This window comes from Amblyraja radiata, chromosome 11 (genome assembly GCF_010909765.2).
Source record: "Amblyraja radiata isolate CabotCenter1 chromosome 11, sAmbRad1.1.pri, whole genome shotgun sequence".
Classification (NCBI taxonomy): Eukaryota; Metazoa; Chordata; class Chondrichthyes; order Rajiformes; family Rajidae; genus Amblyraja; species Amblyraja radiata.
In genome coordinates, this window is record NC_045966.1 from 40952922 (window position 1) to 40969255 (window position 16334).

At 43.0% G+C, this 16334-nt stretch overlaps 2 protein-coding genes across 2 annotated transcripts; both read left to right on the forward strand.

The window, feature by feature from the left end:
- The first annotated feature begins 1841 nt into the window (after positions 1-1841).
- Positions 1842-4425, forward strand: LOC116978573 (protocadherin gamma-C5-like). The gene has a single exon (XM_033029806.1). It carries the CDS (start codon positions 2011-2013, stop codon positions 4387-4389), a length of 2379 nt encoding a protein of 792 aa, XP_032885697.1. The 5' UTR covers positions 1842-2010; the 3' UTR covers positions 4390-4425.
- A 9345-nt stretch (positions 4426-13770) lies between these two features.
- On the forward strand, positions 13771-16308 carry LOC116978395 (protocadherin gamma-C5-like). Its single transcript, XM_033029514.1, has one exon. The coding sequence runs from the start codon at positions 13924-13926 to the stop codon at positions 16306-16308; it is 2385 nt and encodes a 794-aa protein (XP_032885405.1). The 5' UTR covers positions 13771-13923.
- The last annotated feature ends 26 nt before the right edge of the window (positions 16309-16334 follow it).

Below are 16334 nucleotides of genomic sequence, written 5' to 3' on the forward strand. Positions count from 1 at the left end.
ACCTCCCTCTGCGTATGGAGTAAACTGAGGACAGAGAGACTGCATTGGAATGGGAATGTAACTGAAAATATTGCAATCAGGAGTTTCAGCTCGCCTACCAATGGCGTTCAAACCAGAGGTGTGCACAATATTTCAAATGCGGCCAAAGCAGTGATTTATTCAGCCATAACAGGATATCTCAGCTATTTTATTCCCAACCTACGATGATGAGCGCAAACGTGCCATATGCAAATGTCACCACTAGATCCCATTTTTAAAGAACTATTTTCTTATAGCCCCAAAATATCCTTATGTCCTTCAACCCTCTGCAATACCTTGCCTCTCACTGATTATCGTGTGTCTGTAGAGCTCACAAATCAGAAACGTCATGCAACCTACAGCAGAAGCAACTTAGTATAATCTTGCCACAACTGCTATCCTTGCCGCTGCGAATGCCGTTTAGTTTAAATTTCTGAAAGATATTAGTATGTTCTATCCTTAATTCTCCATTCACACTGCTATTGAAAACTAAACCATATTCATTGGTTTGCAATTCTGAAGAAGGGCCCAGAACGGACCATTTAATTGCTCTTTTAACTCATATAATCTATGACCTGATGAATGTTTGAAGCCATTTGTGTTTTTTTCTAAGTAGATGAGATTTCATACTTGGGTCAATAGAGTCTTGAATCATATTCTGTGCCGTTCTGCAGCCGAAGTGATTTCGAAAGAACGCCCACATCTAGTGGTATAAATAATACAATACACCTCTGAGGATCAATGCGACAATGAGCCGCTTATATGTAAATTGCACGAAGGGAATGTTTGGAAGAAGTGCACAATGAAACAAAGGGGCACAAAGTAAATAGGAATTCACAAATCGTCCAATTTTCCTGTGCCCAACCTCCCACTGACACCTTTGTACGAGTCTTCCCATTCTATCAGTCTGATTCTCTGAATTAAAACGCGCACACAAATGCAGACACTCCTGACAGAATCAATCCAAATTTACTTTCTGATTTGTGATGGTAAAAAATGCACCCGACAATCAACTCTATTTGATTTGGAGCTGACTAATCTTTTCCCATGAACACCTTACTTGAAATATAAAATTCCTTCACCAGTTGGTACCGGTGAAAGCGACATGTTCACTAAATACAGCTTTAAGAAAAGTGACACTACAATTCTTTAAGAAATGTGACGCTACAAAGAATCTCCTCAAATACTTACAATAAAACAATAAGAAACTCTCTCAAAACAAAGTATTGGAGGAACGCAATGGGTCGGGGAAATGGACAGTCAACGATCCGGTTCAGGCCGCGTATTCGATTGATTGCAGGTGCTGCGTACCCCACTGCCTTCCTGCAGCACCGTGTATTTAGTTTTAGGTTGCAGCAACTTCCATTAATGGACCCCAGCAGTGAAGAACAAAAACGTACGAAGTTTCAAAATAAATATATTTCGTTTCACATCTTAATTGCAATTGCCAGAGCCCAACATATGTTGCAGAGAGTGTTCCCCCCATATTATGTGTTCATTCTCAGAAGCACAGAAAAAAGTTGTTCATGTTTTGAGTGAATGGATTCTTTCAGATAGTATCAAGGATTTTCAGGTCACAATGCCCTCAGTATGTGTCTGCTTTGACTATCAAGTTAAATGCTGAAAACAAATCGAACCGTTATTTGCAGGAATTGGAGGTTGTGGTTGTAGACCGTTAAATATTTAGGCGAACAGTCCAGCTTTAAGAATTACAAACTGTAGTTATTGAAACGAACTGGTCGTGTCGCTGTCTACCAATAAGAAGCTCCAGTGCACAGATGGATCCATTGCCCCTCCCACTGCCCAGAACAAAAACGTCAGACGCGAGCAGTGGCCGCGTTTTGGTGGCAGAATAAAGCAGAGAAGGATAGATTTACCGTGTGTTTCCTTACGGCTTGCAAGATATGTGATTTTCTTTATCTTGTGGTAAGAACATTTTTACAGATCACCCGAAGAGAGGCGTGGTTTTGGACATTAGCTGACTGCGGAACAATGGCGTTCAAAAAACAAAAAACGAGGTTTGCCTGCAATGTGTTTGCGTGTATGTTACTGGTTTGTGCACCGCATCTAATTACCGGGCAACTTCGTTATTCTTTTCACGAAGAAATGGAAGAAGGCGCTTTTGTTGGAAATATCGCACAAGATCTGGGTCTGAACGTGCGGCAATTGTCAGCTCGCAAATTGCGACTCAGCTCTGATGACGGAGGACGGTACATGAAGGTTGGTTTAGACAATGGGGTATTATCTATTCATGAAAGAATCGACAGGGAACGTATTTGTAGGCATGCAGACGTGTGTACCATGTATTTTAAAACAATACTGGAAAATCCCTTGGAGGTGTACCGCGGGGAAGTAGAGATTCTCGATGTCAATGATAATCCTCCGAATTTCGGAGACGGAAGCATCGCCTTGCAGATATCTGAAGCGATTACACCCGGAGTACGTTTCCGTCTTGAGAGCGCGGAAGATCCTGATATTGGAATAAATACCGTCACCGCCTACACAATCAGTTCCAATGAGCACTTTATTCTGAAAACGCATACAACAGAAGATGGTATTATGGTAGCCGAGTTACTGTTAGAGAAATATTTAGACCGAGAAGTCCGATCATCATATAAACTCTTGCTTACAGCGACTGACGGTGGGATACCTCAGAGATCAGCCACAGCTCAGGTTTTCATTACTGTAGTGGACATTAATGATAATCCACCAGTGTTCGATCATGATATTTACAGGGGCAACTTAAGTGAGAACGCTCGGCAAGGTTCCATTGTGATGAAAGTCAATGCAAATGACGCGGACGAAGGAATGAATGCGGAGCTAACGTACACTTTCAGTGATGTTGCTTTGCGAAGAGCGCGTAATTTGTTCAGTTTAGACCCAGATAGTGGGGAGATCCGTGTGGAAGGATCGCTGGATTTTGAAGAAGCAACTAGCTATTCTCTCGATATTCAAGCTGTGGACCACGGTTCACCTGCAATTACTGGACACGCAAATGTGCTGATTAAAGTCATTGACGTGAACGATAACGCACCCGAGATTAAGGTGACATCAGCTGCCAACAAAATTCCGGAAAATGCTCCACCAGGAACATTCATAACGTTCATTGATATTATTGACTATGATTCTGGAGAGAACGGTCAATTCCGCTGCGAGATACCCATGAACGTCCCCTTTAGAATACAAGCAGGATCGAAATTGGTTACCAGTGAAACGTTGGACCGTGAGGTGATTTCTGAATATATATTAGTAATTAGCGCATGGGACTTGGGGTCGCCTTCACTGACGTCTAATAAAACCATCCGTATTGCAATAACCGATGTAAACGACAACGCCCCGCGGTTTGCTGCATCCTCCTACAATGTCTATGTGATGGAGAATAACGCTCCGGGTGCATCCATTTTCGCATTAACTGCACTAGATCATGATCAGGAGCAGAACGGCTATATTTCTTACTCTTTTGTGAACAATCACATCCAAAACCTGCCGGTATCCACTTACCTGACTATTAACCCAATAAACGGAACCATTTACGCGCTGCGTTCCTTTGATTATGAGAATTTCAAAAACTTCCAGATCAAAATACAAGCCCGTGACGCCGGGGTGCCTCCATTAAGCAGCAGCGGCACGGTGTATGTGATCATCCTGGATCAAAATGACAACGCACCGGTAATTGTTTCACCTTCAGAAGACAGTGGATCAGCAGCAGCGGAGATCGTGCCCCACTCAGCGCGTCAAGGTTACTTGGTTACCACAATAATGGCAACCGATGCAGATTCTGGTCAGAACTCACGGCTCTTTTACCAGATGACGAAATCTATCGATGCCACTTTGTTCAACGTTGGGCAAAATTCCGGAGAAATCAGAACAGCGCGGAATATTTTGCAGTCCGATAATCCTTTACAAACTCTGGTCATCTTGGTGAAGGACAATGGGCAGCCAAGCCTGTCCAGTACAGTTACAATGAACATTAGAGTTTTGGAGAACAGCACTGAAGGAATCACCGAAAGCAGCACCTTGGTGAAAAATCCAGAATATTTCGCTGATCTAAATGTTTACTTAATCATCATTTTCAGTTGCACTTCCGTTGTCTTTCTTCTGATCATCGTTCTGTTGATTGGCATCAAGTGTAAACAGGACAGAAGTATTATTCAAGGGTACAACACCCCCCGTTATTGTTACAATCGTGGAGACTTGCACGGCACGCTTAATGGAAGACCTATCATGGAGGATACTTTACGCTATCCCGGGACGGGCCGGGTAGTCCGCGTGCCGGAACCGCATCAATATTCGGTCTGCCTGTCTCCAGAGTCAGCGAAAAGTGATTTCCTCTTCTTGAAGCCATGCGGCGCTCCCACGTCTCAGGCCTAAAGATGCGTAACCTCAAGTAAGACGCATCTTATTTGGGGCCATTTATTCGTGAATTAAATATTTAAGATTATATTATTTTGTGCAATTTCGCTTTCGTTTAAATTGTGCATTTGTTGTAATGGTAAAACATAACTTTCAGCAAATAAAATACACTCGGCTGAGTGGGAATTGTTAACTACGACGGGATTCCTCTTACCTTTCATTGAACCACGTATAGAAATTCATTGCGACTAGATCAATTACGTTCAGGATCTTGAATCCGTTCATATGGTTAAAGTAATAACATTTTAAAATTACGACCAAAACATTTGTCGTGTGCATATTCCATATCATGTTCTGATATCCAATGTAGAAAAAAACTAAATACATAATGGAGATGACAATAATTTCAATATATGATGCACGTGAAACAGACGAGAGTGTGGATGCTAAAATGTTGTGCAAACAAATGACCAAGCTTCTGGGGTCAGTAGACATCTGCGGAAGGAAATGGACGGATAACGCATTCGGTTGGGACAATTTCTCAAGCGTGAAGTACAGAAGGTGTAGCCGGTAGAAATAAATAGGTGCATTGAAGTGGCGTGCTAAGAGTTGGCAAGTTGATGCCAGGTAAGGAAGGGTTGATTGTCAGATGGGGAAGGTGCAGAACGATGGGTGGGTATGGCGACTTAGACTAGAATGAGGTGGAAAAGGAATCAGGTGGTGGAATCTAATAAGAAAGGACATTTAGGAATGAAATGCAGAACGAGAGGAAGGGATAGTGGGTGGGAAGGAACAATTGAGAGGATGGGAGTTAAGGATCCCAAAGGGTGTAGGGGAGGATGAGGAGCAGAAGGATGACGGGGGATCAGAAAGGAACTGTGACTGATAGGTGGAGAGTGGAAAAAGGTGATGTGCGTTGGAGGCCATGCAGATCAACAGTAGAGAGGGTGGATTTGGGGTAACATGTAAATGGAAAATGGGATGTCTATTCCGTTGGCTTGGAGCTATGAAATCGGAATATGGGATGCTGGTATTTCAGTTTCAGATTCAGATTCAGATTCAGAAAATTTTATTGTCTGTCGTAACAGAAAATCTTCTTTGACGTGGCTCAACATACAAACAGGACAATGTACTGATAAGCAGTCATACAATACACAGTGTGTATAGATCTTAAAAGCAAGTATAAAGATTAAAAACTGTAAAAATAGAGAAGATAAAAGTTGTGGATACGTGTAAAGTGACAGTACGTCAGGGTTAATTTGTCCCTTGTTCATTTTTTATTTAAGCTGTTTATGGCAATGGGTATGAATGAGTTTTTATGGATGTTTTTCTTGGATAGGGGGACTTTATATCGGCGGCCTGATGGCAGATGTTGGAAGGACTTGTGCAGGGGGTGGGTGGGATCCTGTGTAATGAGGTTGACTTTCCTTTTAACTGCCTGGGTGTGGAGTACTGATAATTGATTTTGAGTTTTGCCAGTTATTTTGCTTGCTTGATTGATGATCCGGGAAAGCTTTGATTTGTCTTTAACAGAGGTGAGGGTGAACCAGGATGTGATGTTAAAGGTGAGTACAGATTCTATAAGTGATTTATAGACAGCTGTTAAAATGTCCTGTCTGACATCAAAGCTCCTGAATTTCCTCAGCAGGAACAGGCGTTGCTGTGCCTTCTTGTACACAGAGTCTGTGTGCTGGGAGAAGGACAGGCGGGTGTCAATCTCTGTGCCCAGGTATCTAAAGGCCTCTACCTGCTCAACTGTCTGCCCATTCAGCCTCAGAGGTTCAAAGAGAGGTTGGGGGGGAAGATGTTCGCCTCTCCCCACAACACAGCTCCTTGGTCTTGGAGATGTTAAGCTCCAGAGAGCGCTCTATGATCCACAGCATCAGGGTGTTGACCTGCTGATAGCAGGCAGCCAGAGAAGTGTGATCATTGATGTGCGCCACCAGGGCCATATCGTCTGCATACTTAAAAAGGGAAATGTCACTGTTATTGTTTGTTATGTTGTTTGTGTAAATGGAAAATAACATCAGTGATAAAACACAACCCTGGGGGACACCAGTGTTTAAAATCATGTTCTTGGATTTAAAACCATTTACCACCACATGCTGAGGCCGGTCCTGCAGGAAGTCTTTTATCCACAGGATAAGTGATGGGTTGACTTGTAGATCCAGAAGGCGGTTGCAGAGGGTGACCGTGTTGACTGCGTTAAAAGCGGAAGAAAAGTTTGAATACCCCCCTCCCCCCCCCCACCCTTCTGATAACGGAGAAAGCTGAGGACAGGGAGATATGCATTACAATGGGCCTATAATTGAAGTTGTATTCGGAAACCCCAACTGACCCTGGTGGACAAAGTGCAAGTACTTGCTGAAGTGGTCGTTTCATCTACGATTCGTCTCCCGGTGTAGATTAGGCCACGTGAGGAGCACTAAATGCATCCACGAAGCTGTAAGAGGTGTATGTAACCCTCTGCCTGACTTTGAATGGCTGTTTAGATCCCTCTGGATTTGAAGAAGAAGTACAGGAGCAGGTGGTGTACATCTCGAATTGGCACGGGAAACTGCCTGGTGAAGGGTGGTGTAGGTTTTCAGTGATGTGTCGCGGAGGGACTGACCTTCTGCAGAAAGCAAAATGGGGTGGAGAAAGGGAGATGTGGCTGGTGGCTTGATCGATTTGGAGTTGGCAAAAATATGTGTGAATAATATATTGGATTGAAAATTACTTGAGAAAACTCAAATGAAAAGCTGTTGGCCGTTCAGGCAGAGGAGGGGTACAGTTGAGGTGACCTCTTTAGAGCCTCTGTTCCAGAAAGAAAATGGGAACTCTGATGCATTCTTAATTGGGGAATGGAAGTGAAAACGGACTGGACGTCCATGATATGATTTGGACCGTGGGGCCAAAAATGCTGAAATGGCGGCGTGCGTCTCAGATTTCTTAAAATGTTGATGATGAGGGACAAGAATCATGGGCAAGATGGAGTCGAAGTAGGTAAATATGAGCTCACTAACACACGAGTATAAAAACAGAATGGGCCTAGCCGGGGTCTCCTGTTTGCATATCTTGAGTAGGAAAAAACGTTTATGTTGATACGATGTTGGAGCATAATTAGGCCATTTGGCCTATCAAGTCTACGGCGTCATTCAAACATGACTGATCTATATTTCCCTCTCAAACCCATTCTCCACCCTTCTCCCTATGAGACCCTTACTAATCAAGAACTTATCAATCTCCACCTTAAGAATATCCATTGATTTGGCCTCCACTGCCGTCTGTGGCAATGAATTCCACAATGAGGTGGTAGATTGCAACCTTCACGTGGTCCGCCCTGTTTCGACTAATGCAATCAACTCGTCGTGCACAAACCGAAGATCAAATAGAACAAGTTGTCCAACAACTTTAGGCTGTGCACGCCACACGAAAGAAGAAGAATTCCACAATGAACGCTCTGACTAAAGGAATTCCTCCGTATCTCCTTTTATTCTGAGGCTATGGCCTCTGGTACTTGCCTCTCTCACTAGTGGAAGTAACCACTCTATCCAGGCCTTTCACTATTCGGTAAATTTCCCCCTCGCCTTTCTAAACTCTAGTAAGTACAAGCCCAGTGCCGCCAAACGCTCATCGTATGTTAACCCAATCATTTTTGGATCATTCTCGTAAACCTCGTCCCTATCATCTCGAACGCCATCACGTCCTTCTTCGGATATGGGGCCAGCAATTGCACACATTATTCCAAATACGGTCCGACCAGTGCATTATAAAGCCACAGCATTACATCCCTATCTTTGTATTCTAGACCTCTCAATAAATGCAAGCATCGCATTCACCTTCCTTACTACCAATTCGACTTGCTATTTAACCTTTAGGGAATATTTTAGTGTTGGTGCTCCCAAGTCTCTTTGAGCACCGATTGCTGAATTCCTGGAGACACTCGGCATCTCGGGCAGCACATGTGGAAACACAATAGTTTTCGTTTCCGATGCGGGTCCATTCATAAGTACCGGTAGACGAGAAAACGAGTTAACTCTGAAAGAACTGAACCTCTGACGCTATGAGGCCAAAACGAGTGAACGTTGCAGTCGGTTTAACTGTTAGGATCAAGTTGCGCTCGTTTGTTTTCAGTCCTCCATTTGTGACCATATTCCATGGAATTGTTCCTGCTCCCTTCCTGGCTTCATCACATCCTTCCTGTGTCGTGCTGACCAGAACTGTGCACAATACTTCAAATGTGGCCGAAGCAATCTTTTGTTCAACGGTAATAAATCTCATTACTTTTACTCAGTCCATAAGTTAATGAATGCAATCATGTCATGTGACTTCTTTACCACCCTGTTTCCCTGTGATCCCATTTTCAAAGAACTGCTTTCCTGTAGCCAAAATATCTCTCTGACCATCAAACTCAAAGTCATTTCCGTTCACTGGATGTGGCCTATCCTGCAGGGCTCATAAATGAGAAACATTTTGCGATGCACCTAAGAACCAATGAAACATAAACCTATCCTCACTGCTACCTCTGCCGCTGCACATAGGTATTTGGTCTTAACCTCTGAGAGATATTCATATTTTCTATCCTCCGCTCCCCGACTTAAACGAACTTACCTTCAACTGTCCCAGCTCTGATGAAGCGTCCCAAAGCTGTTACGTTAATCGTTTACCTTTCCTCAGTTAATTAATGGCCAGATGAGGTTTTGCGGCCTTGTCTGTTAGTGGTTTTATAGAGATGAGATTTCATAGTTGGGTCAAATGAGTTGACGTAATTGTATATCGCTCTGCAGCCGAAATTATTTTAAAAAAAAGAAGCCACATTCGGTAATATAACATACCATTAAAAAATAATAATTCGGCATTTAAAAGCTAACTGGCTCATCTCCAGAATTATGTTAATACAAAGATTTCCGAATCACACTGCTTTGATTTTATTCCTTATATTATTTCCAAATTGTTCATGTTTACTTGTACTGATTTGGCACGTTTTGTTACAATTAATATTCCTTGTCTTAGAATTTGATATTTGCTAGGTTCGCGTGACGCAATCATTAATAACCATATCTGCAGTTGGAAATAAAAAATCCCAAATTCAAAGTAGCAAGAAAATTGGTATCCAATCGGTATTTGACCACTGTGGCTTCGGAAATCCTCCGTAAATTTTCATTCAGTGGAGATCCTGACGAATGGGTGCTTTACGCTGAACATGCTATCTGCCAGGATGTAAAAATCTTGTCCACTTCACCACTATAATCTTCCGTAGTACAAATGAATGTGCGGATATTCGAACAGATCAGACGTAGACCGGGCAGTCTTGACGACGATATAGTACACGAGACGATGGAGTAAAGCACAAATAAGATATAGCAGGAAAGTGCTGTGAAACAGCATTAAAGGTGAAGTGCGTAAAATGAGCTAGGCGCATCTGTATTATTGCGGGAATTAAAATAGTAGAATAACGGAAGCAGCTCGCGCCTGGCCTAACGCCAAAGTATAAAATCTTGCTGCGTTTCGCTTTGCAACTGATTTATTTTGACATTAATCGCTCCCTTCCTGGGATATCAATTCTAATGTTTCTGTCGATAATGACATGTAAAATAAAAGCTACGAAATTATGAATGGCGTTTACTGTAAAGCTTAAATTTAGGCGACAGGTTTGGTAACTAGAAATATTTTTTACGAAGTATTAAGAAAGATTAATAAAGAAAGCATCCATGGATTAATGCGTCATATAGTCCCTTATGTGGGGATTGCACGAAGTGAATGTGTGGAAGGAAAGCACAATCAAACAGCGAATCACAAAATAAAGAGGACTTCAGAAATTCACCAACTCTTCCGCGCCCCAGCACGCACCGATACCTAAATTCGTTGCTTCCCATAATATCGGTCTGATTTCCTGGATTATAATGAGCGCAGTAATGCAGACACATCTGACAGAAGCAATCCAAATATACCATTTTTCTAAATTTTCAATGACGGTAGGAAAAGCACCTGATAATAACTTCTTGATCTGGAGTTGACGATTCTCTTATCCGCGATCGCTTTATTTGAAAGGCAAAATTGCGTAATCAGCTGGTGACAGTGAAAGCGTTAAAAAAAATCACTAACTCGCTTTAATCTCCTAAAATTCACACAAAAATGATAAAGAATATCTACTTAAACAAGGTCTCCCTTGCTTAATTTGTTGGTATGGGAACAATATTAGACTGCAGCAGAGCACAAAGTGCTAATGGAATTCAGCCGGTCAGATCGCATCCTCCAGCACTTTGTGTTTATTTCTAGATTCCAACTACTGCAGTTAGGTTAGGTAAGGGGGAGGTGCAGCGAGACCTGGGCGTCCTTGTACACCGGTCATTGAAAGTTGGCTTACAGGTACAGCAGGCAATGAAGACAGCTAATGGAATGTTGGCCTTCATAACAAAAGTATTTCAGTATAAGGAGTAAATAGGTTCTTCTGCAGTTGTATAGGGCTCTGGTGAGACCACATCTGGAGTATTGTGTACAGTTTTGGTCTCCTAATTTGAGGAAGGACATCTTTGTGATTGAGACAGTGCAGCGTAGGTTCGCGAGATTGATCCCTGGGATGGCGGGACTGTCATATGAGGAAAGATTGAAAAGACTGGGCTTGTATTCACTGAAGTTTAGAAGGATGAGGGGGTAACCTTATAGAAACATATAAAATTATAAAAGGACTGGGCAAGCTAGATGCAGGAAAAATGTTCCCAATGTTGGGCGAGTCCAGAACTAGGGGCCACAGTCTTAGAATAAAGGGGATTGTCATTTAAGACATTTCACCCAGAGAGTTGTGAATTTATGGAATTCCCTACTACAGAGGGCAGTGGAGGCCAAATCACGGGATGGATTTAAGAGAGAGTTAGATAGAGCTCTAGGGGCTAGTGGAGTCAAGGGATATGGGGAGAAGGCAGGCACGGGTTATTGATAGGGGACGATCAGCCATGATCACAATGAATGGCGGTGCTGGCTCGAAGGGCCTAATGGCCTCGTCCTGCACTTATTTTCTATGTGTCTATGTTTCTATGCAGTTACTTGTTCCCATCACTTGATCCCAGCCGTCTAGAAAAACCCCGAAAAATCCCTATCTTTCTACTTCCTTGTGGGCAAGTACATCCAAAAACTTGCCAGTCCCCGCTTTCCTCAACATTAACGCAAATAACAGCACCATATACGCGCAGCACTCATCTGACTATGAGCACCTCAATAACTCCCGGATCCATGTGCAAGCCCGTGACGCTGGAGTCCCTCCTCCGAACAACAGCGCCACGGTGACTGAAACATTCTGGACACAATGACAACGCGCCTGTAATAGTTTCACCCTCGGACCAGGGTGGATCAGCAGCACTGGAGGTCGTAACCCAGTCAGCGGGTTCAGGGGTACCTGATCACCAAAATAACCGCATAGATGCCGATTCTGGTCAGAAATTTCGGATCTTTTATCAGAAGGTGAAATCTATCGATCCCAGTTTTTTTCAACCTTGGGCAAAATTCCGGTAAAATTCAAACAACGCGCAATACTCTGATCTTCTAGTTTTTCCCTCGATAACGTAAACCCGCATAACCTGGTAACGTTCTTGGGAGTCTGGCCTGCTCCCTCTCAGGCGTAACCAAACTATTTCTGTAAGATGATGACTAGCTCTGCAAACAATAATTCAAATCCAGCCAAATCTATGCTTTGTGCATCTGTAACACTTCTCAGCTCTTTCATCAAGTATCGCTGCCGATGAAGCCGACCATGTCCATTGCCTTCTTTGCAACCCTGTCTATTAATGCTCCCATGTTTAAAGACCAAATCTAGTTTACCCCAATTCCCTATCCTTTTATTACCATGAGCATATCAATTCCCCTTGTTATTAATAATGCACCACAAAAGCAGTGAAACATTTTATGTCCTAACATCTGCTCCGACGAGTTTATATATTTATTTGGTGGGGGCCTTTGAGAGAGATTCCTATTTTCTCTCCTATACTTCCGCATCGTCACTCCTACTGAAAAATGGATTATTTCCATTCTTGTTGTCACCTCAAGTTTTTCGTGTTGATTCGGAATGTTTGCAAGTTTTATTACAATTACTCGGTTGATATTGATTTTATTACAATTTGATTTTTGCTAGTTTCGCATGGTTCAGTCAATGGAAAGATTTTGTGTGGTTTTGGAATATAAAATGTGAAACCCAGAGCTAACTGAAGAAAGACGTACAACTGACACCCAATTAGTCTATTGTGTCATCAGAAATCTTCAGAAAATGTTCAATCAGTGGTGAACATGACCTAAGCATTCCTTTTGATTAAGATTCTTTCCACGACATTAAGAACTTGTCCCTCTCAAACGTTGCTCGGATCATGCACGATGTTGATCGTCCACTGCAAACTCCAGCAGCAGAAATGAAATAAGAATTCAAAAAAATACCAAATATCCTGCGGTGATACACATAACGATAACTATTTTCCATGCTTCCCACAATATCTGTCGGGTTTGCTAGGTTATGTTCTTGTGAAACTGATGCAAGGAAGATTTACATGTTACCATTACCTCACAATACCATGGGTGACGTGTTGGGTCGAGACTGGAGAAGAGTCTCGACCCGAAACGTCATACATTCCTTCTCTCCAGAGATGTTGCCTGTCCCGCTGAATTTCTCCAGCTTTTTGTGTCTATTTTCGGATTAAACCGGCATCTGCTGTTCAACCATACACCTCACAATGTTTATGCATGCATGTGTCAATAAATCCGGCTTGATTGGACGTGACGATGCATTTCACCAACAATCATTCCCTTTAAAGAGGTATTTGGTTCAGCAATTAGCCAATCGAAAGCATTGTGTTCACGAACACCTTCTCCGCTATCTGGAAAGTGATAATAAAATTATCATGATTATGTCATTTGATCGCTAAAGAGGTCAACTTTGCTTTAAAATGATTTTCGTTGGAATGGCCATAAACATATCAAAGGAAATTATGCAGTCGTTATATGAATATATTTTCTTACTACCCGGATGAGCGATTATAAGAGTTCCAACAACTGTAAACAAAGACGATATATCCGATAATCTATTTATGGAGCAAGGAACATTTGTTGGGAATATCGCTGTGCATTCTAACAGACGGACAGAATGTTTTAGTAATAACCCTATCCGGATATGCCTGATGTGATATTCGAAGTTAAACGTAAAACAAAGCTCCTTCTTCAAACGTTTATTTATTTAGGGCATTTTATGGTTGCACACAATTAAATGTGCAGGAGAGCGGTACAGCTTTAAGAATTGTAGCTGCAGTTGTTGAAAAGAACTGGTCGTGTCGCTGTCTACCAATGAGAAGCTCGAGTACGCAGATGGATCCATTGCCCCTCCCACATCTCCAGAATAAAAACTCCAGACCCGACGACAGAGGCGAGCAGTGCCTGCGTTTCCATTGCCGAAACAAGCTGAGGAGGATAGATTTCCCGTCTGTTTAGATTGGGGATTGGAAATATATAAGATTTTTTTATCTGGTGCGTGGACCATCTGCACGGATTAACCGAGGAGAGGCCTGGTCTTGGACTTTGACGGGGCGCGGAACAATGGCTTATCTACCGAGGTTTGCCTTCACTGTGTTCGCGTGCATATTTGTGATATGTCGACCGGGTCTTATCTCCGGGCAAATTCGCTATTCTATTCCCGAGGAAATGGAGGAAGGGGCATTTGTTGGTAATATCGCTGTGGATTTGAGCCTGAGTGTACATCAATTATCAGCTCGCAAATTCCGACTGAGCTCCGATGAAGGAGGGCGATACATGAAGGTTAGTTTGGACAATGGAATCATGTCTATTCGTGAAAGAATCGACCGGGAACGTATTTGTGGGCAGAATGATCAATGTACTATACCTTTCGAAACAATACTGGAAAACCCTTTGGAGGTTTATGAAGGGGAATTAGAGATTCTTGACGTAAATGACAATTCCCCCACTTTCCCGCAGAGGGGCTTTGCTTTGCAGATGTCAGAAGCGAGTGCACCCGGTGCACGTTTCCGACTCGAGGGCGCGGATGATCCCGACTTTGGTACAAATACCGTAGCCGCCTACAATATCGGTTCGAGTGATCACTTTAGCCTAAGAACACAGAAAACCGAGAGCGGCATTATAATTGTCGAATTGCTCTTGGAGAAATATTTGGACCGAGAACTACAATCATCATTTCAACTCTTGCTTACTGCGACTGACGGCGGAACCCCTCAGAGATCAGCCACAGCTCAGATTCTCATTACTGTACTGGACTTCAACGATAATCCACCTGTGTTCGATTATGATATTTACAGAGGTAGCGTCAGAGAGAACGCGCCTCGAGGTACGTTGGTGCTGAAAGTCAAAGCAAATGATTTGGACGAAGGACTGAATGCGGTCCTGACATATCGTTTTAGTGATGTTGCTTTGCGAAGAGCGCAAAATGTGTTCAGTTTGGAACCAGGCACCGGGGAGATTCGAGTCCAACAGCCACTAGATTTTGAAGAAGTAAACAGTTATTCTCTGGATATTCAAGCCCAGGACCACGGTTCCCCTGAAATGACAGGACACTCCAATGTGCTGATCGAAGTTATTGACGTGAACGACAATGCACCTGAGATAAAGGTAACATCAGCTTCCAACAAAGTCCAGGAAAATGCGCCACCAGGAAGTTTCATATCCCTGATTAATGTGATGGATCGTGATTCTGGAGCGAACGGTCAAGTGCGTTGCGAGTTACAAAAGAACGTCCCATTTCGACTGCAAAAGACATCGAACCACTATAAATTAACCACGAGTGAAACGTTGGACCGTGAAGTCATCTCTGAGTATAACATTCTTATTTCAGCCTGGGACTTGGGGTCGCCGTCACTTTCATCAAATAAAACCATCCAGATTGCAATTTCGGACGTTAATGATAACGCACCGCAGTTCGGTGATGCATCCTACAACGTATATGTAATGGAGAATAACGCTCCGGGTGCATTCATTTTTACAGTGACTGCAACGGATCCCGATCTGGATCAGAATTCTTATGTTTCCTACTCCGTTCTCGATAATCATATCCAAAACATGCCAGTGTCCACTTATCTCACTATTAACACAATGAACGGTACTATTTACGCGCTGCGTTCCTTTGACCACGAGGAACTCAAGAACTTCCAGATCCGTATACAAGCCCGTGACGCCGGGGTGCCTCCGTTGAGCAGCAGTGCCACGGTGAATGTGATCATCCTGGATCAAAATGACAATGCGCCGGTAATTGTTTCACCTTCAGAACAAAGTGGCCCAGCAACAGTAGAGGTCGTGCCCCAGATAGCGGGTCAAGGGTACTTGGTCACCAAGATAATGGCAACTGATGCCGATTCTGGTCAGAATTCACGGCTCTTTTATCAGATGGTGAAATCTACCGATCCTGGTTTGTACAACGTTGGACAACATTCAGGTGAAATCAGAACAGCGCGCAATATGATGCAGTCAGATACTGTTGTACAAACTCTAGTCATCTTGGTTAAGGACAATGGGCAGCCAAGCCTGACCAGCATAGTTACAATCCACATTAGAGTTTTGTGGAACAGCACGGAAGGAATCGGCGAAAGCATTACCTTGGTGAAGAATCCAGAATATTTCTCTGATCCAAACGTTTATTTAATCGTCATTTTCAGTTGCACTTCCGTGATCTTTCTTTTGATCATTATTCTATTGATTGGCATCAAATGTAAACAAGACAGAATTATTATCCAAGATTATAATTCCCCTAATTATTCTTACAATCATGCGGGTTCTCACGGCACGCTTAATGGAAGACCTGCCATGGAGGAAACTTTACGCTATCCTGGGACGGGCCGGGTACTCCGCTTGCAAGAGCCGAATCAATACTCGGTCTGTCTTTCTCCAGAGTCAGCGAAAAGCGATTTTCTCTTCTTGAAGCCATGCGGCGCACCCATCTCTCAAGCCCAATGCTAAATAACACTGATGCGTAGATTAAGGAA

What these genes read in the sequence shown, in the direction of transcription:
- LOC116978573 (XM_033029806.1), top strand. Translation starts at nt 2,011, where the DNA reads ATGGCGTTCAAAAAACAAAAAACGAGGTTTGCCTGCAATGTGTTTGCG.
- LOC116978395 (XM_033029514.1), top strand. Translation starts at nt 13,924, where the DNA reads ATGGCTTATCTACCGAGGTTTGCCTTCACTGTGTTCGCGTGCATATTT.